The sequence below is a fragment of the Mytilus californianus genome, unplaced genomic scaffold (assembly GCF_021869535.1).
Source record: "Mytilus californianus isolate M0D057914Y unplaced genomic scaffold, xbMytCali1.0.p SCAF_9, whole genome shotgun sequence".
NCBI classification, from domain to species: Eukaryota; Metazoa; Mollusca; class Bivalvia; order Mytilida; family Mytilidae; genus Mytilus; species Mytilus californianus.
In genome coordinates this window covers 46,735,346-46,762,700 of record NW_026262745.1, presented here as the reverse complement: position 1 = coordinate 46,762,700, position 27,355 = coordinate 46,735,346, and the positions used below count along the sequence as shown (strand labels likewise).

The following is a 27,355-nucleotide window of genomic DNA, read 5'->3' as shown; positions in this document are numbered from 1 at the left end:
TTTTTATGAACATATGATGAAGACGTAATCTTTCAATCAGTTTATTTGAGGTCTGGAGCTGGCATGTCAGTAACTGCTAGTAGTCCTTTGGTGATTTATGTATCCTTGTCATTTTGCTTAGTTTCTTTTGTTACCTATTCTGACATCGGACTCGAACTTCTTTCAAACTGAGTTTTACTGTGCGTATTGCTGTGTGTTTGTTTATTCAACATTGGCTAGAGGTATAGGGGGAGGGTTGAGATTCTCACAAAACATGTTTAACCCCGCCGCATTTTTGCGACTGTCCCAAGTCAGGAGCCTCTGGCCTTTATTAGTCTTGTATGGGTTTTTTTATTTTAGTTCATTTATATGTTTTGGAGTTTAGTATGACGTCCATTTTCACTGAACTAGTACACATTTTTATTTAGGGGCCAGCTGAAGCCCGCCTTCGGGTGTGGGATTTTCTCACTGTGTTAAAGACCCATTGGTGGCCTTCTGCTGTTTTCTGCTCTTTGGTCGGGTTGTTGTCTCTTTGACATATTCCCCATTTCCATTCTCAATTTAATATATTCGTTTTTACGATCATATATATTTATCCTTTATTATTTGACGGAGTATAACCTCTGTGACTCTCAGATCTATAGAAATATACTTTGTTTATCTACTGACATATCTTTAGACGATTTGGGAAATAAATCAGAAACTAAAAACCCGGAGAACCTCATATATAATATTGAAAATAAAACGACAAAAAGGGTAAATAAACAGGGGAATGCAAACATTTACATAGTTTATAAATAAAAATCCAAAATGCATTTGTAAGGGTTACATCATGTACACCTAAACACGTAAAGGTTTTAAGTTTATGTGAATATTAATATCCATAAATCTAAATCTACATTTACATATTAAGCTGTATAATTATGGTTATAATAAACATTTAATTTTCCTTTGTGTTATTGACTGGTTACATGTATAGTATTGTCTATTCCTACTTCTGTCAAACAACATGCTAAATATTGTATGTAAAAATATTACGGTTGTAAGCTGACCATGGATTTTCTTCTTTCTATCCTAGCAACACATACCATGTACTTTTGATGAATGTTATTTTTCAGTTGTTAAATTGTACTTAGTAGAACAAATGTACTAAAACTAATAGAAAATAAGTGATAGATTTGTAAGTTCAATAGGAAAAGTCAACTTAAGACACTTTCGGATATCCTTTAATACACTGAAAGGTTTTGATGCTCTTGATTATTTTATTAATATATCTTCCCAAAAAAATTGTCTCCAGCATTGATGAATAGCGTGTCGTGTCAATGCAATTGGTTTCAGATGATTAAATACCAAAGTGCATTTATAAAGTTGCATATATTGTACTTAGAAGCAAGTTTGTGATGCAATAGAGTGGTATCTGACAGCAAATTTAAAGTAAAATCAATAAAAATTATAAACAAATAATAAGAAATCCATTATACATCCCAATTTCCGTACATCCTTTAACTTTGGCCGATTTCTATCCAATCTATTACAGTACTTACAAATTACAGACGAAAATCTCATTTAAGCAACGTAAAAGTCCTGTTTTGCAAGGGGAAACTCTTAAATTTAAGTTATCACACCTCTAAATAATTACAGACAAGTGGGGTCAAGTTAACATGCTTTTAAAGGTGGTAGTTAGTTGCATATCAAGGAAACATGTCCTCTTGTGAACACATTAAAAGCCCCTATTCGCCCGAAAAGTTATTGCTACAGACTGAAAGTTCAATTATTTGTTTCCTATAAATGACAAATTTTACGATTTTCAAAAACATTTTTATAAAAATGGAAACTAATACTGTCTCTTTAGTGAATGTTTCTTTGTTATCTATTATAATATTTGTTCTGTTCTTTCATAATAGAAAAGTGTGTTGGTTAAGATTTTGCTCTATCACAAGTCATATAGGTTGCTTATATATAATATTTACTCACCATTGAAATCTCACTGACTGAATGTAAATTAGTTAACTTGATCTGAATAGTGACATTAGTAGGGTGGTCTACAAAATGAGATAAAAAATAATTGATTCAGTGAAAATAAAGAGAAAATATTAAAATCTTTCCAAAATCAGAATCGGTCGCCTGACAAGTTTTTCTAAATGCAAAAATATAATCATGGTTACCTTCAGATTATTACACGTATGAACCTTTTTTTTATTGATGTTAGCATATATTTATAAATGATCGTATACCTTATTTATATGCCTAGATAACAATGATAAAAAAAAAACTAGTTCACAGCCTTCTTTAATAAAAATTGCACTCGAGCCTAATTAGTTAACTGTCTAGTCCGGAATACAATAGTCTAAAAGAAGATATGAAATAGTTCGTTGTTCATACAGAATGGCCTCTTTATAGAAATAGGGAGATGTGCTATGATTGCCAATGAGACGATTATCCAAAAGAGACCAACGGACAAGAATGACTACAGGTCATGGACGGACTTAAACAATTAGCAAAATCCATAACGTACAGTCAGCTATAAAAGACCTCAGCTTTCAAAGTATGATTCAATTCAAAAATATAACACTGACGGACAAATTTATGCTAAAAACAATAAACGGAAAACGATTAATATGATAAGACTGCAAACAATGAAAAACCTTCTCTAGATTAAATGCTCTTAATTTGTGACCAGTACATAAAGAATGTGGCGGGGCTAAACAATGTTTGAGTGTTCAGTCCTCCACTAATATTGGACAGTGGTGTCACTGCACAACTTAATACCAAACTGTAAACATTAGTTGAATAGGAAGTTAGCAATATCCTTTAACTTTACGTTCCGCTATATAGATGATGTTCTCTCACTAAATAATACAAAATTTGTTGACTATGTTTAACGAATCTATCCCATCGAACTAGAGATAAAGGATACTACAGATACAGTTAAGTCTGCCTCATATCTTGACTTACATCTAGAAACGGACAATGAAGGTCGGTTGAAAACAGACCTTTACGACAAAAGAGATGATTTCAGCTTCCCAATTGTGAACTTTCCATTTCTATGTAGCAACATTCCAGCAGCGCCTGCATACGGAGTATATATCTCCCAATTGATACGATATTTCCGGGCTTGTATTTCCTATCATAATTTCCTTGATAGAGGATTTCTACTCACAAGGAAGCTATTAAACCAAGAGTTCCAAATGGTGAAGTTGAAATCATCCCTTCGTAAATTTTACGGACGCCATCACGAGTTGGTTAACCGTTATGGAATAACCGTTTCACAGATGATATCGGATATGTTCCTTATGTCATAACTACAATATCCTTCCCTTTTCACGAATGTGACCTACCGAATTAGACTATTTACCGGATTTGTAATAACATAAGCAACACGACGGGTGCCACATGTGGAGCAGGATCTGCTTAACCTTCCGGAGCACCTGAGATCATCCCCATTTTTTTGGTGGGGTTCGTATTGCTTAGTCTTAAGTTTTCTATGTTGTGTCATCTGTACTATTATTTGTCTGTTTGTCTTTTAATTTTTTGCCATGGCGTTGTCAGTTTGTTTTCGATCTATGAGTTTGACTGTCCCTCTGGTATCTTTCGTCCCTCTTTTTTGAAACGGGCTTGATTCATCAGGTTGGTACTTAGTAAAATAACATCTAACAAAAATAATAACAGACACCAAGTAGCGATTTAAGATTACTCGAAGTACTATGCCTATGCCATCTCCATCTCCAAATGAGCTAGCACATATAATTCTACGTAAGTCAAAGTTTTATAAGCATTACATAATATGTAAATTAACGAATAAAATGTTGTCAATTGCTAGTTGATATTGATTTTACACATATCGTCAGCGTATAATAACTTGAATTGCATTCCTTTTTTTCCTGAAACTAATAGTTCTTCATTTTGCGCCTTATTTCCCAGAGGAAAAGGCAAATTATTTAAAATAATATAAATGTATCGATGCTAACTTTCAAATTTAGATTTTTTTATTGTAAACTGATTGATTGATTGATTAATGAATGCTTAACGCCCAGTGTCAAATACTCGTGCACATTCAGAAGGAGAAACATCAACAATTAGTACAATAGTAAGGTTGTTCAAATTGGGTCGAACTAGCAGAGAAGTAGGGTGGGAAACCTGGACTGTAAATGGAACATTAGGGTGTGTTGTATAGGAGCAGATACCTAGACTTAACAAAGGGTGACTACTGACTCCTAAAATAGTTGTTGCAGGCTTCATTAACATGCAGAGAACGTGGAAATGTCCTAACATGGATCAATGGATTTGATGTCCAAATTCCGACCGGACGTGGCGGTGTATCTATACATTAAACAAAGCCAAAGTGATGTCCCTTTGACATTCAATTGGTCTTACTGTCTGGTGGTAATATTCCCGGTGACAACATTCATATACCCTAGTTAATTCATTCGGTACTAACCTGTATAGTTTGCACATGTACAAGAACTAAGGTTTGAACTTTCAAAGGCAAAGTTGACCTTCGATGGTTTTGGTTATATTTTCAGTCCCGTTTTGCTTTGGTACTCTCAAATGCTTACAGTTTTTCAATTTAATTCAAATAACTTCTTTTGCACTTAACCTCAAATTTGCAAACACATCTACTAAAAATCGAAAATGTTCTTATATGACCTTTTTGGTGTATTATGCACTCGTTTTTTTTCTCCTTTTGTTTCCTTTTGCTTGTTACATTTTGTAACATTAATTCCAAAAAATACTGTTTAAATTCGTTAATATTTCACATGATTCCGACTGTTCTAAATCCAATGTTTGTACGTATTAACATCAATGACATTATTACACTTATTACATGTACCTTCATATTTTTGATAAGACCGCATTGAAAAAACTGAAATAACTTTTAAATGTGTTTCCTGTTTAATAATTTGAGAAATTGTATGTATACTTCCTGTTGGTAATTGATCAAATGTTATTTTGATTAAACCAAAAATCTACCGACTACGCTTTGATTTTCATTCATACGAATATTTAGTTTTTCTATAAACTCGCTATCTTCCTACCTTTTTCAAAGTCTGGAGCAATAGTTGCATCGTATGTTGTGTTGTTCATCAAACTCTTAAGCACTTCTTGTCTGAAATTAAAAATATATATATATATTATAATTCTCACTTTTCGAAAGCCTAATATTTATCCTATATTATATGGCATACCCATCCGATCAACACCCTTAATCAAGTTCTACTCCCTCCCCCAGTCATCCATTACTTGTATTTCTTTAGATTTTCTCATAAACGTATGTAACCACAATTAATTATCAATTAATTCAATAATTAAACCTGTTATATAATAACAATGTACAGAAAAGAAGGATAGGGGAATGTTTGATAAGGATAAAAAGTGTTTACTGGTGTACGTTGTGATATGCATAATGGTTGTTTGGTTTTCCTTAAAATAAAGTCATCTTTAACAAAAGAAACAAGCAATATATCAGGATATGTTCTGTAATAACCAGTTCAAACCGTCTTTTAGCATTGTGTTGATGTTTTAAATAATGCAACTTATTAATGGCACCATTGAGACAAATACTATGCTGTAATCGTTAATACTTTGTTTGCAACGATACATCATAGGAATGCAAGGCAAATTGAATCACATTCTGGTTGATTGAATTATACTTGATATAAATCTCTTGGTAATTTTAAAAAAGGACTTATATGTGTTGATCTCGAACCAGAAATGCATTCCACAAATTTTATTACGCACGAAATACCTAATATTTTATAATATGTCTTTTTTGTCTACTACAAAATACACCTATCATACATTTAAAGAAAAAAAAAACACTTTAGTATCTGAACATTAAGTTGACGCTTTCTTTAAAAGTTTTATAGGAAAGTCAAATTAACTGCCTTTAAATCAATCAAAGGATAAATAAAACTCGAACGATATCAAGTGAACATGCAAAACTCATAAGTTTAACAAAATCTGACATATGGCAAAAAACGAAAACGACGAAAATACGATCAAAAACTTGGTGCACATTTGAGTAATATATTTCTTTTTTTGTTAGACATCGAAAGTACTTCTAAAATATCTCTCGTCTTAATTGTCTTTGGTTGATGGTTTTTACACCTTATCATTATTTGTCCGCAATGATTAAAAGACATCGAAAATGTTTCCTTGTCTGAAATTTTCACATCACAAAAGAAAATGTCTGACGCCACAAAAAAAAAGTTTGATTGTTGTACATTTGTAAGTCGCCAATACACGTAGTTCACTGTCACAGATTCCCAAATAGCGACAAAGTCTTCACATATTCGTTAGGTTAATTTCTCTAAATTAGATTGAAGATCTTATCTCACATCGGATCGCATATAATGCTTCATCAATAATGGAAGTGCGCATTATTACTTTATTTAGATTGCAAAGTAGAGAAACTATTGAGAATTGAGACGGGAACTGGGAATTAGAACGATAACCAAACACATTCAGGCTACTTTCATTTCATGTTATATCATTTGAAATTATGGTTTTGTATCGTGATAACGTTTTAAATCTTAAATGACTTCCTAAATGTAACTATAAAAATGATAAACTGTTCAATGCACCAGAGCATATATCAAGATAAAATCTGTTTCAATCATAATTATAGCAGACATTCTTCATACAATGCGATGAGCATTTTTTTATAAACCATTATAATACAAGAATAGTAAAAGTAAAAAAAAATGACGGCTAAAGAAAAACAAATGTAAGTGAGCAATGTATAACCAGAAGGTGTTTTGTGATCTTCGCTGCCGAAAAGTGGGGTGTTTTCGCGCAAACGTAACGTCCCGAATTCAATATAGTGTTTTTTTTTATAAATGGCGTTATTTGCAATACATTATGTACAATAATTATTAATAAACATATTGAAAAATAAAGATATATTCGTAAGTTTGATTTAAGCTCTATGTACTAGAGGTTTTTTTTATACATGAGAGCACACAAACACATAGTTTTAAGAATAACAAGAATTTGACCTAAAGTGTGTTTCAAAAGTTAGATTTGAAAAATAAAATTGAGGAATAAAGGGAATGAAAGACAAAATATTTTAAGAAAAAGTCAAAGGGTTACAAACCTTACAAGTTTTTAAAGGAAAAGTTGAAAAAGCGAGAAAAGAAAATCCTTAAAAAGACTTTCCAGAACAATTTAACATCAAATTAGGGATATAAAAATAGTACATATAAACCGTAGTGTTGGTAATTATACTCAAAGTCAAATCATTATGATATATGACTTGTATTGTTTATTTATTTGACATATCAAATGCAGGGTAGCTACCAATTGTTTGTACTAATCAATCAGCTGTCCACTACATACATTGTATTACCCATTATCACTGAACTAGTATACATATTTGTTTAGGGGCCAGCTGAAGGACGCCTCCCGGTGCGGGAGTTTCTCGCTGCATTGAAGACCCATTGGTGGCCTTCAGCTGTTGTCTGCTCTATGGTCGGGTTGTTGTCTCTTTGACACATTCCCCATTTCCATTCTCAATTTTAGAACTGACCATTATAATAAAGTCAAAAGGTTTTTAAGAGAAACTTGCATGCAGTTATAGGTAGCAGAACACTCGCATCATCTACTGCAGTAATATCCAAACGAAGTTTATTGTCTAATACCTTTATCTATATGTCTCTCTAATAACTAGAATATGAAGATTTTTTTATTCAATAACGTTATTTGCGAAAATGTATGTGGTGGGAAATTTATCTAGTGCATACTGAGGAATGATAATGCTCAACTTTTATCAAGATAATATATATTAAATAAGCATAGCACTAAAAATGCTCTAGTTTTATGTTAATTTTGTACTAATAACTGGAATAATACCATGTAGGGTACACATGTATACTAATACATATAGTATTACATAGAATTTAAGCAACAACTGTTTGAATGATTCTTTCGAAATTGGACAGTCGAACAATTGTGTATTATTAAAAAAAGTATTTAAATAATAATGAGGTGTTCAAGGACACTAGTACATATATTAAGTGTCTGCTGCCAAACACAAAAGCATTCAAGATATTGGTTTGTTGTTAGTTTGGTTGGTGTTTAAACACAAAATGTATCTCTTTTATTGGTAAAGAAAGCCGGAGTGCCCGAAAGATTCACCTACCTTCGGCAGGAAAACTGGCAATCCTTAGGCTAGTAAATTAGGATTGGTGATGAACGCACCTGCCACATGCGGGGCTCAGTGTTAATAGGCTAGTGATACAGTAACAGCCCCTTCCAGATAATTGGGGATAAATGACGTAATATTTGTTGTCTACTTTTCTGTCAGAAACGTATACATTATGCAATTGTAGTGTCAAACATTTATTTTAATCTTTATCCCGTCAATGGCATCTAAACACGACTCGATATTTTATGTTTTGTTATACTTGTCGACATCAGTCATTTATCACAATAAAGGATATTTATGATGAAATTTTCACGGGATATTAGGTATTCCCTTGGTACATTGGTGTACAAAATATTATTGTATATTGCGTAACTTTTAAGTTTAGCTTGGCAAAGTGTCATGTGAGCTTTTTATAATCATGTGGCGTCAGTGTCCGTCCGTAAACTTTCAATACATAGAAATATAAAAACATAACAAAGGTTGTATGATGCATTCAATGTTTAAAACAATTACAACGGTTTGCTATCAATTATCCAGTGTACGACCTTAAATCTATTAATGCATGCAATACATCGACCTGATGTCCGTTTAGATTTATGTACTTGAGTGTTAATTAAACATCCCTTATGGAACTGAATTGTTTGCCGCAAACTTGCAGCAGACTTACTGCAAGCTTGCGGCAAACAAAAAGTTTGCAGGAACACAGAAAATAGTGTTTGCAGATGTTTGCCGCTAGCTGCAAACTTCCGACAAACATTGCAGCTTTTTGCTGCAAGCTTGCGGCAAGTTTGCAGAAACATCAATGTTTGCCGTAAGATTGCCAGAAAGTTATGATAATAAATAATGTTTGCTGCAAGATTGCAGAAAACTTTGACCATTCTATATGTTTGCCGCAAAATTGCAGAAAACTTTGACCATTCTATATGTTTGCCAGAACATTGCAAGAATTACACATTATTGACTGGGCATGCCTAGTTGGCACTTCCTGGAAGCTAACAATTTGAAATTGTGTCTATATAGGTCATGTTGATTGTGTTTGGAAAATGCATTTCACATAGAAGAGATCAAGGAGGCATTTTGGTTCAATAATATAGGATATTCAATAGGTAATTTTGTAAGTACAAAAAATTCATAGAACTGCATGTTTTAATAAAATAATTAATGTCACCATCATACATAATTAAGTAAGCAACTATATATATATATGTATGTGTTTGAAAAACTTTAGCTATTATAAGTTTGAATTTTGTAACTGATGTACTGTATCATGTTTATTAAAATTTAAAGTTCAATTCTGTAATGCAATTATTACCAATAGCTTTATACCCAATACACATTGGAGATTTTTCCTTTTTCATTTCTTAATACAGGTATATGATGTCATTTGAGAATAACCCCTGCTCCCTTTTACAAAACTCAAATGCATGTATGTATTTCCCTAAATCTTTAAGTTTGCAAGAATTCTTTCAATGACTGTTTGTATACAGGCAGGAATTCTTTTAAAAATGTTGCTGTGTAATTTGAAAGAGATAAAATTGAATGTGTCTACACACATGACATTGGTATATGTGTAGTTCCTGCAAGTTTGCCGCAAGTTTGCAACAAACAATTGCCGCAAGCTTGCAGCAAACAATTGCCGCAAGCTTGCGGCAAATCTAATTTGCATAATTATGTTTGCAGCAAGCTTGCCGCAACCTTCATTTGCATGGTAAAATGGTTGCGGCAAGTTTGCAGCAAATGTTTGCTGCAAGCTTGCGGCAATGTTTGCTGCAAACTTGCGGCAAATGTTTGCCGCAGGGCTTATTTTTCGGTAAGGGATATGCTACATTAACTCAAATATTATTAGACATTTGCGGAAACTGTCATACACCTACGATTAGGATTACAATTACACTTACAGGTAGCATTTAAATCTTGGGTCGTTTCAAAGCCGTAAATATAAACCGTCGGTTCAAAATAAAGAATTAACTCCTATGATGTTTTTCTATAGTTGAACAACGGGATTTCAAAGAAATATCGATAAAAAGTGGCATCTTGGCAGCTTGAGGTGGAATCGGGACAACTCGGACCCAAAGGCAAATCGGACTAAGAAAACTCGGGCCAATTTAAAGACAACTCAGACTACTTTTATAGACAACTCGGACCAGTTTGAAAGACAACTCGGACCAGTTTGAAAGACAACTCGGACCAGTTTGAAACACTTGTCAGACCAGCGGCTCTTCGTGGTTTTTACGTTTAATATGATTTTTGTTTGTTTTTATCTAAATTTTTTTCTTCTCAGGTTCCCCAAACTGACCATCTTAGCTTGCTGTGACAACTTGTCAGTTCGATGCATTTTAATAAGTTCTGTTACTACAAATTGTTTTATGACGGCCTAACCACATCAATTAGAAAAATAAAACAACAAATATCTTTCAATGCAATGAAAATATAAAGCAGAGATATGTTCGTTTTTACATATACCGGCCCGTGTTGTAATAAGTGATCATAGAATTCTTTCAAGATGGTAGAAATGCCTTTTACCGTCGGGCACCAAATGTTAATTTTCTACTATCGTTAACGACAACTTCATTCAATTTATATTGTGGTTTGTCAAATTATCCTTATTCATCAGAGGTCTAAATCATTTAAATCTTACTGTTATAATTGGAAAACGTGTACCATGATTCGTCAAAATCAGTTGATTTTTTTTATCGTCATGTAGAAATGAACTCTATTTTTCTTTGTTGAGTTTTTGTTGAGTTTTTTTTTATATTTTAGTAGTTTTTTTTACCATGGTGGAGTCTTTTTTCTTCTACTTATGGGTTCTAAATGCCCCTTTGCATCGTTTTCTCGTTTAAAAAAAATAAGAGTAACTTAAGTTGCATTCAACATATACATGTAATTACATTTTAAATTAAATCAAAAATTTCAAAGTATAGGCCCTCAAGAACTTCGTTTAGATATTCTTAAAGCACTCAGGTTGTCTTATAAAGTACACGGATGTCTGTGAACCCTATATTAGATTTAATGCATGTCAAACTTTTTTTTAACGATTTTTTTTTTTTAATTTCTTAAGAAATAAGGGAGTTGTATGTTACCAAATAAAACTATATTACATCATTCTTGACTTAAATGCTCTTTGCTTGTAAAGATATTTGAATGCACACGGATATTAATTGGATCCGAATCGTAATCAAATACATGACACATCATTTATAACGAGATATTTTTATATTTCAATAGGAATTAATTATAAGCTGATATTTAAAAAAAAAATCGCCAACGCGATATTTACTACAAGTATCATTAACGTCAAACAGTAGAAAAACAGTTAAAACACTGTTTACATTATTTGGCAAGATTTAAACGTTTGCGGCTACAAAAGTGTAATCGTATAAAAGATGTACGACTCCCAATCGTACCCGTCTTATCATATGATTTCTGAAATAGTTGACCTTAGTGTTTCGACTACCAAAGATGAAACACATACATGTATACATATTTCAAGAAACATATAACCGTTTTATCTATTGGCCTTCTTTAGATGATTGGCAGAACTTACAAGGTGAGTGGCCAAAACTTCCGTTTGCAGTGGGGCTATCGACGGAAAGTTTGTGGCCGATAACAGAACTACAAGGATAGTATTTCCCCCAGGACACAGACATTGTGACTGCATTCACACTCTAGTTGTAATATTGAACGAAGACAGGAAATGTTATGTTGAGTGCAGATTTCTTTGGCATCAGCAATATATATATATATATATGTTGATAAGAAATATAGGACATTAGACATTAGACATTATTTATTTACCAATCATGGGCCCTTGTCAGGTAAGATACATAAACATCATAATACAATGATTATAAAACATGCAAGTTTTTTTTGTGAAATACCCAATACATAATACACAAAGAAATAAAGTGAAAATATGAGCAATGTAGGATATTATTACAGTATGAAGCATTAGGTGTAATGAGGTCGGTTTTATAAAAAAAAAAATTTAAAAAGAAATAGATATAGATATAAAATTTATTAACAGGAATTAATAGAACCAGAAATATAGTTTCTAATTTTATAGTAGTTCTCCTCATGACCAGTGCACAGCAGCGAGGAACTTTACATCACGACAATGCAGAGGTCATCACGGGGAGGTCATTCAGAACTAGCTACAGATATTATGAGATTATCCCCAATAGTGGTTCCCCTCATGACTAATGCACAGCAGCAAGGGATTGACATTGCTACTGTGCAAGATTCATCAAGGGACGATGCTCTAGAACTCACTAAAGGGAAAATATCAAGTTCAACTTACAAGTAGAAGAGGGAGATAAATCCCATTAAAACTTTTGATATTTCTTAATGAACATGCATAATTCTGATAACAATTTCTCATCTTCATTATTCATTAACCATATCAGTTTTTTGGTAGGGTCTAGATTTTTAAAATTCTTGCAGCAATTATTTATCATTGTTATCATATCTTTTCGTTGATCAGATAGACTATCACAGTTAAAAAGAAAGTGTGTTTCGTCTTCGACCTCATTACTACAACATCTTTTACATACTCTATTGTGTCGGGGAGTATTACCATATCTACCTCTCTCTATAAGTAAATGGTGAGCAGTCCCCTGTCCGAGGATATTTGACAATTATTGATCAGTGAAAAAAGTTTCTAAGACGACATATACCACGACGGTTTCTTTTTGACTCGTACAATTTCTTTGATTCTAAAAATGCATTGTATAACAATGGAAAGTTAGCACCTGATTTTTCTAACCTGTAATAGAATTACCTTTCCCGACTGAGCTGTTTTTGCTTGGCGACAAAATATATCCGAACAGATATCAAGTATTGACACCTTACATGAGACAAACCCCAGAATATGCAGAGGAAGTGTAGAAAATTAAATAGACATATTACACACTAAAGAGTAGAGATTGAACACGCATTCGGAGAAATAAAAAAAAAAAAGTTATGAGGACTTTGTGGCGATTCACATCTGTTGTGACCATAAGTTTCTGCATTTGTGTGTCGTCGAAAAGACTTATTTACATGATAAAAAAAAAATATCATTTCATTTTACTATGTATCTCAATTGGATTTATTTTCTTATTTTGAGAGGACCCCTTGTTTTTCGTCAACTGTAATCGTAAGTCTAAGTGTAATCCTAGGTGAAGACCCAGTTTCCGCAAATGTCTAGTATTCCTTAATTATGAACATTAACTAAATATAATTTGTTTATGAGAGTCAAACACAAACATATATATATATATATCTAAAAAGACATTTCGTCAATATGTGAGTGTTTTTTTCTCTCGATGAAAAGAATAAGACCTTAATACCCAAAATTGTGTATTTTTTAATAAAAAAGGCTATTCTCATTATTCATGTATACGGAAACCATGGATAGATGGGTGTTTAACATCTAGAGGCAAACATTAAATGCATATAAGGACGAGAACATTGATATGATGTGGTAGTGAACGCTAATTTGTACTAAAATTGAGAATGGAAATGGGGAATGTGTCAAAGAGACAACAACCCGACCATAGAACAGACAACAGCAGAAGGTCACTAACAGGTCTTCAATGCAGCGAGAAATTCCCGCACCCGGAGGCGTCCTTCAGCTGGCCCCTAAACAAATATATATACTAGTTCAGTGATAATGAACGCCATACTAAACTCCAAATTGTACACAAGAAACTAAAATTAAAAATAATACAAGACTAACAAAGGCTAGAGACTCCTGACTTGGGACAGGCGCAAAAATGCGGCGGGGTTAAACATGTTTATGAGATCTCAACCCTCCCCTATACCTCTAGCCAATGTAGAAAAGTAAACGCATAACAATACGCACATTAAAATTCAGTTCACTACACATATGTGCCTAGCTGTTTTTAACGTACTGGGTACAGATTAACAGTATATAGGAAAGGAATGTCACCATATTTGCTTTTCTTCCTTCGGCCGTTTGCCTAGGAACTTCCATACATCATTCTCATTGATTATAAAAAGAAGATTTGGTATGATTGCCAATACGACAACACTCCACAAGAAACCAAATGACACAAAATTTACCAACTATAGGTCACCGTACGGCCTTCAACAATGAGCAAATTCCATACCGCATAGTCAGCTAGAAAAGGCACCGAAATGACAAATGTAAAACAATTCAAAAGAAAAATAAAGTTTGGGTTCAATGCGAATTTTGGAAGACATGAAAAATGTGAGTTATCAATCTGAAAAACGGGCGTCAAGCGATTGTATAAAGTCTATTGTCCTATAGGCTAGGCAAACTACTTTATTAGCTGTTGTTTTATGTAGCAATGAAAACAATAATACAAAAAGAAAAATGATTAACAGAATAGAGGCGGAAATACAAAAGGGATAGTTAAATTTCATAAATCAAAGTCAAACTAACAACATTATTATTAATTATTATATTATTATTAAGTCTTTTGGAAAAAAGGGTGGCATGATACATTAAATTTTCCTTAGTGTTTACGGCTCTTCCTTAACTTAATGTATGGATGCCACGAGTTTGTAAACACATTGATTCTCAATATGACCATGAGGCATTGGTAAATGCTTTGCGAGTAGTAAAGAGGAAAGTCAATAAGACAAGTAAGTTTTGAGTTTGAAGTGTACCGTTAAACAGCAGATAATGTGTCTGGAACATATTTCATTGGTACTGATTTAGGGAAAACTACTAGCAAATCGCACTGATGTTGAAGCACAGATAGTAAATAAAACGTGGAAGCTGTCTGAACAAGGTAGAGCAGGCACAGTTAGAAGTCAGTTACAAACGAACAACAGTTTTAAGAATGAAGTACCAGGCTTTGATTGGTTAATTGTCTGGCGTCAGAAGGCAAAATTTTAAATTGGTTTTACACAAAACAGAAAAACTCGGCACTGTCACAAGAAAAAGGATTAATCCATTGAAGGTTTGGAGATAGTTCAAAGACATGCATAAGTATTTTAGCTACAATAACCTATACGCAATGAAGATCTAGAATATTAACGAAACAACGCTGAATTTGAGATTTGTTAACGCATATTAGGGGTCATATCAACTATCGTGAAAAACGTTCACAGTTATTAGTCCTTGATTCACACCTCTCCCACGAGACAGTTGGGTTTTTTGTACTTGCAGTTTGTCTATTGTGAGACGGAGAAATCTTATACCATTTCATCACCGGACATTCAAAGCTTGTAATTGGAAAAGAGAAGAGAAAGATATCAAAGGAATAGTCAAATTCACTGACAATATCATGGCAAAAAAAAAAAACCGACAAAAAGCAAACAACAGTACACAAAATACAACATAGAAAACTTAAAACTGAGTGACACAAACCCCGACAAAATCTGAGAAGAATACAACTGCACTCAGGAGAGCGTTGTGATAATGAAAAAATAGGTGTTCAAGACAGTTGCAAGTGACGGAAAAGTCGGATTCTTTACTACAGTTATATTCAAATAAAGTATTTGGTCTGAAACTTTTATCTATATGTCTCTTTAAATTCTATAATATATGAAGAAAACAAAACACAATTTGTAAACATCTACAATTACGTTGTTTGATAAAATGCGTGTGGTGGTGGGAAATTTGATAAATGTATACTAAAGAAAACCCATGCTCAATTCTAATCAAGATTAGTTAAAATCGTGCGTTTACATTCATTTGTACTAAGTATGCCCTTATTTTTATGTCAAGTTTGTACTAATAACTGGAATAATACCATCTAGTAAATACAAATCCATATACACAAAATTAAAGTAACAAATGTTTAAATAATTCTATCGAAAATGGACAGTAGAACACTTGTCTATTATTTAAAAAAGTATTTATTACTGAATAATATAGAAATGTTCGTTTATAGATTCGCCAGCTTATATTGGTGGATGCAACCAGAATGCCCGGAGAGAACCACCGACCTTTGGCGGGAAATCTGTCAAATCTAGTTAATAGAGATTGAAATCGAACGCACTTGCCACGTGTCAGGTTCAGAGTTGACAGGCTAATCATACCGTAGATGAACTACTTAGACTACTCGGCCACCGAGGCCCCTTCAGGATAATCGGAACAACACGTAATATCTGTTGTCAATGGAATCTATAAAACAGACTTGGCTCGATATTTCATGTTTTGTAATGCTTGTCGACATCATTCTTTTATCACATTAACAGCCATTTATTATGGAAGTTCAATGGAATATTAAGTGTTCCCTTGGTACATTGGTGTACAGAGTACTATTGTGTATAGCGTAACTTTTAAGCTCAGCTTGGCAAAGTGTCATGTGAGTTTTTTTATTGTCATATGGCGTCAGTTTGCAGTATATAAATTGTCAATAAATAAACATAAAAGCTTAACAAAGGGTTGTATGATGCATTCAAAGTCTGAAACAATTACAACGACATGCTTTCAATCATCTAGTGAACGACCGTGAATCTATTAATGCATGCAATAGCTATAGTTGGACAGCAATCTAACGTAGTACAATAACTCTTTATGCTTAATGTTCTGTTGAAATTGATATACTTGAGTGTAAATTAAACATATGCTACATTAAATCAACTATTCCTGTGTCTTAATTATGAACATTAAATACATATAGTCTAGAAATAATTTAATAATTAGAAAAACATATGTATTTACACTGCTTCTTCTTAATCAATTACACCAATATTTATACACATACAGATCAAGATGAGATTATTCTAAAATATAACAGATAGATTTCTAAATCTAACTTTGGTTTCTTCTTCGATAATAACAATATAACCCCCGTCCAATATAAACTAAAGCTGTCTGTTTTTAACTGGTTTTGTATCAAGCCAAATTTGATAAACCAACCAGCCAGTAAGGAAGAAAAAACACACACAAATAAAAACACTCCTATTATGTACTAAATATGCATACAGTCTGACGACGATTCTTAAGATTAGATATTTAACGGGAGATAAGAGTTTGTCTTATTTGAAAGGATGCACTGTGTTCAATAACGTAACAGACAGAATTGTCTCGAAAAACAAATCTTGGTGCAGGTCCATGTATACTAGTTTAATTTTGGGGCTATAGAAAATGAAAGGATATGGAGTAAATGTACATGGGACAAAATCGCACACAATACATAGAAAACATAGAAAATTATCAATGAACAGGGCTTTTATTCCTGTTCTTCATCTTGACAATTGATGTAGGGTCTTCAACAATAAACGAATCATTCATACCCTACAACAAGGTCAAGACTGCCCCTAGCGTCGACTTAAGCGGTACTATTGATAAAAATAAATCACAGTTCACCTTCTTGCTCCCCCTTGATGTACTGTATCCCAAAAACGATTTTACAAGTTAGTAAGCTTTGATACAATACCCTACTTTTAATAAGAATGGATTGTTATAACAACTTGCAAACTGGTCACCATGGTCACCCTAGTGAAAATAATAAAAAAAAATGTTTCTGTAAAACTTCGATGAGAACAAAGTATATATGCATTTTCAAGTATAGAAACATACAAACAGTGTATTCAGCTAGCACGAGAAAGAAAAAAACAAGATGAATTATATAATGCCTAACATCGATCGTTTCGACATATTAATTAAAGCTATCATAACAATAATCCACTTAAGAACATCATCAATCCCTTCTAATCTGACGTTTACACATGTTACAGTTGTGGCTGTGATTTCAGTATTTGGTTACGCAATGTTCATATAACGCAAGTAATAAATAACTACAGTTGGGAAGTTTGTTTAAAATCAGACTAAAGAGGACCAAAACATAGGATTTTTGCAAGATCATTACTAAATAGGTGTGTACAAAAATTAGGGTTCTTTGTTTGTTATGCGTATGTGATAAAGTTTGTAAAATATGAAATATTTAGATATTAACAACACACATATTATAATATGCGATTTACTACATTTTAACATCGGCTACCTTTTCTCGTATATAACATATCCAAAGGCTGTTATTCACTAGTTTTTTTATAAGTCATCAGCAACATGACGCATGACATTATGACGCCATCATTGTTGATTCCAACGAAGCACTTCGTTTTACCAGCCAATGATGGAAAAGGGTTGGTTGGTTGGTGTATTGGTGTATGTTGCTGAATCTTAACATTTAAACAGTGTGTACTATTTAATTGATTGTTGTTTGACTGGTAGTCGTTTTTTAAATGGGTTTTTTGTCATTTGTGAAGAACGCTAAACATATTTTTATACACGCATGCTGTCTACACTGTCATACCATCAAAAATCTTATGAACTTATTTTATGCTTGATTTGTTTTAAATTCAGTGTTCCTGTTGTTCCTTTGTTTTCCTCTTATAGTTGATGTGTTTCCCTCGGTTTTAGTTTATAACCCGAATTTGTTTTCTTTCAATCGATTTATAACTTTTGAACACCCGTATACTACTGTTGTCTTTATTTATATATATCTTAACATATTTTGTTGAACAAATGGGAGAGGTCAGCAATACCACTAGTTCAAAGTTCAAAGCATATATGTATATGTTAAATCTGTGAAAATAATTTCCATCAGTTTCGAATCTCATTGGAAATACATACATTTGTAAAATATATAGCTATAGGAAGTTGCAATTAAAAACAACCTCACAAGACACGTAAATCGTTGTCAGTAATAAAGTAAAAGAAATCCCATAAAAAGAAATCAAATTAAAAACGCATATGAACAAATTATATCTCTTGATCAAAGATAATTCTGTGTCTGCCAGATATGTTATTTGTTTCGCTACTTTTGATCATTGTTTCTTTTTGGTTTTTATGGAGTCAGTGTCTATTGTGTACATAGTTATCACTCAACCACTAATTGTTCAATTACATTAATAGATTGTTCTGTGAAAATACTATTCAGTATTCACGACTTTGGAACTTTGTCACCTTTTGTTATTGTCTTCTATGATGTATTTTTCAATGATAAGCAATCCATGAACAATTTGCACTTGTTACGAATTTTATTAACTCGTGATATGTCACAGAAGGAAAAACATTATACCGTTTTATCAGCCATTTTGGGGTTCAACAGTGTGTACTTTTAAATGGATTGTTGTTTGACTATTGGTCTTTGTTTCCTTGAAGGGTACAGCTGTCCCTCAGTGGCGTATGATTTAGGACACCCCTGTGCATTTTCTTATACTTAAGGGTAAAAACAATTGAAATTGCAAAATTGCAAACAATTTAAGTTTCAGCATTCAATTCTTCTTTGTTCTTCTCAACTGCATACTGTACATGCAATCAGAGACTATACTATGTTTTTGTTTTCATTTGTGAAGAAGGCAAACAATACTTTAATACACACGTGCTGTCTGCACTGTCTTATCATCAATAAACTTATGAACTTTTTTTATCCTTGAAATTATTTATATTTATCTAAACAGATTTTGTTAAACATATGGGAGAGGTCGGCAATACCATAAGTTTAAAGTTCAAAGCACACATATGTGTAAAATCTGTGAAAAATAACTTTCATCAGTTTCGAATCTCAGTGAAAACAAATACATTTGTAACAGATGTAGCTATAAGAATTCACAACTAAAAACAACCTCAAAGACACATAAATCGTTGTCAATAAATAGAAGACATTTCACCAAACAAAAACACAAAGAAAAGTACCAAATTAACAACAACAAAAAACAAAGCAAAACAACAAAACAACCACCTATTGAAAGAAAATAAATATCTGTTATCCAAAATCTATCATAAAAACAAACTAGTAAATACATATCCGACATGTATACGCACCCCAAAAGTAAACCAAGTTAAAAACGCATATGAACAAATACCATCTGATCATATCTCTTGATCAGAAATATTTGTTTGGCTCTGCCAGGTCTGTTATTTGTTCTCGTTGTTTGATCATTGTTTCTTTTTTGTTTTGATGGATTCCATGTCTATAGTGTATATTCTAATTACTCAACCACTAATTGCGCAATTACATTGATAGACTGTTATGTAAAAGTACTGTTGAGTATTCACGATATTGGAACGTTGTCATTTCTCTTCTAGGATATATTTTTCAATGATAAGCAATCCATGAACAATTTGCACTTGTTACGAATTTCATTAACTCGTGATATTTCACAGAAGAAAGAAAAACATTACGTTTTATCAGCCAATTTTTAAAAAGGGGTGGTGGTATATGTTGCTGAATCTTAGCTTTTCAACAGTGTGTACTGTTGAATGGATTGTTGTCTGACTTTTAGTTTTCTTTCCCGAATGGCTACGGCTGTCCTTCTGTGGCGTATGATTTAGGATATCCCTGTGCATTTTCAAACATTTCTGGGTAAAATAATTTGAAATTGCAGACAATTTAAATTTCAGCATTCAACCCTTCCTTATTACTCTTTTAAAGAACAGCATATTGTACATTCAATTAAAGACTATTCTATGTTTTTCTTCATTTGTGAAGAACGTAAAACAAAACTTATATACACGCGCGCTGTTCACACTGTCATACCATCAATGAACTTATTCTATCCTTGAAATTCTTTTATATTTATCTAAACAGATTTTGTTAAACATGTGGGAGAGGTCGGCAATACCATAAGTTTAAAGTTCAAAGCACACATTTGTATGTGAAATCTGTAAAAATAGTTTCCATCAGTAGAAACACATACATTTGTCACATATGTAGCTATAGGTATTCACAATTAAAAACAACCTCACAAGACACATAAAACGTTGTCAGTAAATAGAAGAAATCTCACCAACAAAAACAAAAAACACAAAGAAAAGTACCAAATTAACAACAACAAAACAAAACAAAACATAAATCGAAAGAAAAAAAAAATATATGTTATCCCAAATCTACCATAAAAACAAACTAAATAAATATCCAACATTTATACGGACCCCAAAAAATAAATCAGATTAAAAACTAATATGAAAAAATAATATCTGATAATATTTCTTGATTAAAAATATTTGTTTGGCTCTGCCAGGTGTGTTATTTGTTCTCGTTGTTTGATCATTGTTTTTTTTAATGGATTCCATGGAGTACATTCTAATTACTCAACCACTAATTGTGCAATTGCACTTGTAACGAATTTCATTCACTCGTGGTATGTGACAGAAGAAAGAAAAAACATTATATTGGCAAACAATGCATCTCAGACTGTTATATGCTCAAATGTTAAACTCTACTGGAATGTTCAAAGCTGCCAGAACTAAAGAAATTCTGTGTAATCATAAGAATAATAAAATAAAACGGATGATACCAAGGAGGCTTTAAACATTCATAAGTGGGGAAAAACTGCCAGCTCCATGTCACAAAACGAATTCAAAAACGACACAAAGACAAAAACAAGTCCTTAAAACACGGCATAGAAACATAAAGACTGAGCAACAAGAACCTCACCAAAAACTGGTGGTCATCTCAGGTACTCCGGAAGGGAAAGAAAATCCTAATGCACTAGTGCACCTGTTATGTTGATCATGGTAGGTAAACATAAGTGTCATTTAATGATGTCACACTACAGGAAAAGAGGACGGGATTGTTAACGTTGGAACGACAATTGGAACATATCCGTGGTCATTTGACACAGATATTCCATAACGGTCATCCAACTCATTGTGGCATTCAATAAATAGAGAAATGGATTCTCTCTCAAATCATTGAGTAAACAGAATAAGAAAACCATTTCCCACTATCTTTTCTCTTTAATTAATATTTCGCTGCATTTTTTTTCTTTTTATATTGTTACTCTATAGCTGTATAATTAAATCGTCTATTATGTCAGAGTAAGATTGTGTCTGTTGTTTGAATTCAAACATAAACTATTTATATCATTATCTTGTCAATTATGCATTTTGCAGAGCTGTAATATTATTTTTTTCAATATATTTTGTATAAATCAAGGAGAAAATAATTACAATTTATACTAGGACAGTTAGTGCAAAAATAATTTGTTTAAAATGTTTTGATCATTCTTAGAGGTCGTAGATAGATATAAGAAGATGTGGTATGAGTGGTTTATATATTATTTATAATGTAAACTAATTGTTTTATACGCTCTGCAATTTTCGGATGGCGGTATTGTGATATAAAGAAATATAGCGTCGCTCTGACGCGTTTATTATACCTAATGGTATTATGCCTCGTCTAGCCATTAATAATCTGGCCTACATCTGTATAAATGTATTTAGCTTATAAAAAGTTCATTATGCAGGCCCATTGATGTCAGAAGGAGCTTCTGATACGAAACAGGAGACAACATTATCTTAAAACGTAAGACCACTAAATGATTATTGGTTACTTATAATTAATGCGGCTTTGCCTAGTGGCATATACTTCATGCATGAACAGAACGAGGCAAGTCCACTATAGATACAGAAGATATTTATTAGATATGCTGATCTCTAGATATATTTTAGTTTTTGGATCGTTGGGTTGCTGTTTCATTGACATAATTATGTCCAACATATTTCTATTCATATTGAAATTAACAAGTATATTGTATTTAATTTTACAATCAATAATTTATTTTTAGTTGGTGGATACTGTAAATTTTACATTACGATGAACAGATTTATGCAAATGAATACATTTGTTACTTCCATGGATGTAATGCCTAGTAAAGGAAGTATCGAGTACACATTTTGTGTTTCAATTTTAACATCGATCATTAATTTTTTGTAAACCACACACTCTAGCAAAAGTACGAAATTCTCAATAAAGTTCTAGAGTTTATTTTTTTCTTAATTATCAATCATATAATAAAACTGAGAAATGGATTTGGAAACTTTTTGGAGATAATTGGAAATTTCTGTATCCTGATAAAAAAGACATTTATTCTGCAGTTGTAATTCACTATAATCGATGTATAACAACAAGGTGCTTTACGTTCTGTTTATTTCTTTTTGCGGCATTGGGAAAAAAGTTGTCAATAAAACAACAAAAGACAGTAAAGAAAATGACAAAGTAAAGATTTTTTTTATTCTTTTAAATATGAGGATAACATTGTCAATATACATTTGGTGCTTTTTTTTATTCTTTTGTTTTCTGGATTTTTATTCATCAGGAACGCTGCTAACAAAAAAAAAAAGACAGCCAATGATGTTTCTATAATTGAGGATCTATAGATCTATAGATCAAAGAAAGTTTGCTCAAAACAATCTAAGCTCAATCCTAAAAGGTTTGAACCCTAGTTTTTTTTAATATTTTTTAAACTAATCAAAGGAAGGTTTAGAAATGCATGTTATACGTCATGTCGGTTCCGACGCAACGTTAACTTTACTTGGATAATGATACCATCGGGAAGGTACAGTTTAGTGCGTCGATGTGAAAAGGGTGGCAGAAAATAGGAGTAACACTTTATGAATTTGCTGCGAAGCACTTTTCTGGATTTACCCCCAAGATGCAAATCCTCTCTAGTTTTGTACAATTTCTGCAATTTCCTCCTCCTTAAAATTTCAGTGTTACATTCTGTAAAGTTGCAAATGGTTGCTGCAGACGACACAATAATTGACTTTCAAGAACAAATATTGTTTCCTCCAAGAACGAGGACCATGGAATAACATTATAACCACTTTTGCATAAAATAATTGAAATGAAACGTACAAAATGAAATAATTTTTTTTCTCGAGGTATTATCTTCTTTATCATACTAGTAGTATTTAAGCTATGTTGAATTCCAAATTTTGGGTATGACACCTTTCACTTCATACGTTTCCTTAAATAGTCAATCAATATGATATAAAAAGAAATGAAATAAGTATGCTTCAACTAACGAATACATTGTACTCGTTGCATACATCATGATAACGATACACAAAAATATAAAAACAATGATAGAAATATCGAATTTCATTCTGTTATTGAAAACAACCCTCTGTCATATATAAAATATGATATTTAAATGTTATTAAAAAAAACCAATGGTTTTATTATTTCTGAGTACTGTCTATAAAATAGTAAATCAAAATAGTAATATTCTAAAATTAATCCTGATGCCTATGAAAGTTAATTTCCCGAAGGGTGAAACGTTAGAGAGGAACAAGCCTTACTCTTTGTGAGACTGTTTATAATAGTGCCTGATTGAGATGAATAAATACATCGCTCCCTTTTGGGTAAATACATGCCTTGCTCGCATCTTTGCATAATGCATGCATCGTTACCTAGGGAGTTGATAACAAATATATCGGCATCAGCTATTTGTTCATTTCTATTTTCCGCATATTTGTGTTAAACGCTCTCGGAATAATTGCTGGATTTTTTTCAGGATTATAATTATTTTGCCATATGGTTTATAGATGATACTTCCAGTGGTCTGGCGTGCAAAATCAGAAGCCTGGTATCTTTGGCGACTTTTTATTCATGATCATGACTGAAGATTTTCGATTTAAGTTTTTATTACATGAACTTAGTCTAAATAAACGCTTATTGCCAAGTGGTCGCTCCATCTTCATATGATGTGGCCGTCATTTCCATGGTGCAACAAATTTCTTATCGAAGTATTAAGCTGCCTTCTTTTCTTCATTTTAGCTTTAATCGATTTGAGTTATATTAAATTTGCATGTTTACCTTTGTTGGTTGTACCTTTAAAAAGTCCTTACTTCAATTTTTGATTAGGTGTTTATTACTTAAAAAAAGACGATACTCTAATTGTTCTTTCCACGTTTTTATGAGCTATATAAAAAAGAAGATGTGGTATGATTGCCAATGAGACAACTCTCCACAAGAGACTTAATGACACAGAAATTAACAACTATAGGTCACCGTACGGCCGTCAACAATGAGCAAAGCCCATACCCAACAGCTATAAAAGGCCCCGAAATGACAATGTAAAACAATTCAAACGAGAAAACTAACGGCCTAATTTATGTACAAAAAATGAACGAAAAAAAAATATGTAACACATAAACAAACGACAACCACTAAATTACAGGCTCCTGACTTGGGACAGGCACATACATACAGAATGTGGCTCACTATCAATATGCACCTAAGTAAATGGCGACCCATGAGTAAATAACATATTCTTCATTACTTTTATATACTGTAAATTCAGAAATTATTGCGTGCATTGATTATTGCGATTTTTTAAGAATGGACATAAATGCGAGATTAATTATGCGATTTCAGAAAAAAGCTGCATACAGATATATGCATCAGATATCAGAATGCGAGTGATTATTGCGATACTCACACAGTCGCAATATTCGCATTAATAAAAACATCGCAATAATTTCTGAATTTACAGTAATGAAAACACGACTGAAGATCAATGGCAATATATACATAATTATATAGATACATGTTAAATGATAACAGTGCACAAACTTTCATTTCGTCATGTGATGTATTTCTTTTCTCAAATTAATTTATTGCAAGTTTAGTGCTCATAAAATTCGAATTATCTATAACCCGTCTTTTGAACTATCAAATTAATATGTCGTATAACTATTCTATCACGTTCTATACCCTATTTGACACACCATTTAGAATTTGTTTTCAATGCTCGTTAGTGATTTGGCCTTTTAAATATTTCAATGCGAGCGCAGGTGATGAGTTTTGTGAGTAGTAAAAAAAGATACAAGATCTTTTCAAAGAACTTATCAAGGTTGGACATGTCAGAATCTTTTCCGTGGTAGAACTGTCTATGGCTACAGCTGTCAAAATCTGTTTTTGGGTTGATCTGTCAGAATTTGATATGAGGTAAAACTGTCCAAAACGGCTCTATGGTAGAACTGTCCAGACTATCTGTTTTCAGGTAGAAGTATCAGAAAACGTAATAGGATAGCACTTTCATAATCTGTTCTAATGTAAAATTGTCAAATCTGCTATAGAGTGGAAGTGTCACAACCTGTTGTAGTGCAGAACAGCTTCTATCAGAAACTGTGTTAAAGGTATCATGCGAAATATTCTACTGTTATATTTAAGAGAGGTCAAAATCGATCCCAACAGTATTTCCATTTCATTCATATAGCACATACTTGGTAATTTAGTAACACTTAATTTAGTTTACATCTCCTTGAAAATGTTTCAAGCAACAAATGAAAAAAAAACAATTGAGAGAATATAAAAACTGTATCCACCTGGTGAACTGGGTGAAGTAATAACTAATTTTAAATGTCACTAGAAAGGAAGGTCATGTCAGCTATGATTAAAAATTTTGCCAGAGAATACGTAACCTACACATACGTCCGCAAATTTGTTTTTCTGTTTCAACATACGAAAACTTTGGCATTCTCCACAACAGAATTTTCATTAAGCATAGGGCAATTTTTTGGAATAAAGAAAGCAAGCTAAATGTATAATAATGGTAGTATCAGCTACTATCATGGATTTAATGAGGAGTTTCAAGGCTATATATATATAGTCATGTCTATTTTTGTAGGTTAAATATGTATTCTGGTTATTAGATGTGAAGTCCTCTTTCAGTATTCGACGATCCCATTTTTCATATTTAACACATACAGCTTACATCAGCTCAAAGAACAGGAAATTTAATTTATTACATGGATCAAACATTCCAGAAACAGATGTGATAGTCATAGCATCTGTTACATTTACTGTATCTGTATATAAATTGTGCGTGTATCATATACAATATAATTTGATAATTAGATAAATTATAACTTACCTTGATAGCTTGGGTTCTACATTTACTAAGCAAACAAAGAAAACAATAGTGACAATTATATCCATCCTCTTCAATCGGTAATTGTAGTTAATTGTGAAGAGACCTACTTATTACTTCAATAGTATTATCGACCGTTTGTATACGCAATTGTAGTGTATAGTTCTCACACTCAATTTTACTATCGACCGTCAGTAAAGAAATAATAGCATTAAGTTAAGCGAAAAGTTGATGTTATATCACTTGAGCTGTTACATATAACAAATTATGCATAAAAGTTGTTTCGTCTCTGGCTAAAAATCAAAGTACATACAGGCTACGTCACATGTGTCCTGCTTACATATGATTCGTGTAATTAGATAATTGATGCTAAATTATGTCATTGCAAAACTTCAAAAGAGGGAAAAAAGGTTTGTATTTATGTCAATTGTCTGGACAGAATCTCGTGTTGCAAAAAATTAGCTTCTAATCTTTACAATGCTCTTCTCTCCAATATGAATAACATGAATCCATGCAAAATATATAATTATATTAAAGTTGTAATATGTTTAACAATGCTTTGTTAATGGTTGCATAATATTATTTATAGTTTTTACTATGCAAGAAAATCAATACTATTTTTTTTTATTATTGACACAT

At 32.4% G+C, this 27,355-nt stretch overlaps 1 protein-coding gene across 1 annotated transcript in view; it reads right to left on the bottom strand.

The window, feature by feature from the left end:
- LOC127715614 (glycine receptor subunit alpha-3-like) overlaps nt 1–27,026 on the bottom strand; it is a 77,040-nt gene extending 50,014 nt beyond the window's left edge. Inside the window, exons 1-3 of the mRNA XM_052221711.1 lie at nt 26,720–27,026; nt 5,016–5,086; nt 1,954–2,021 (exon numbers count right to left, since the gene is read on the bottom strand). Of these exons, the coding sequence (XP_052077671.1) occupies nt 1,954–2,021; nt 5,016–5,086; nt 26,720–26,784 (204 nt within the window). The 5' untranslated portion in view covers nt 26,785–27,026. The remainder of the gene's footprint in view (nt 1–1,953; nt 2,022–5,015; nt 5,087–26,719) is intronic.
- Nucleotides 27,027–27,355: the final 329 nt, after the last annotated feature.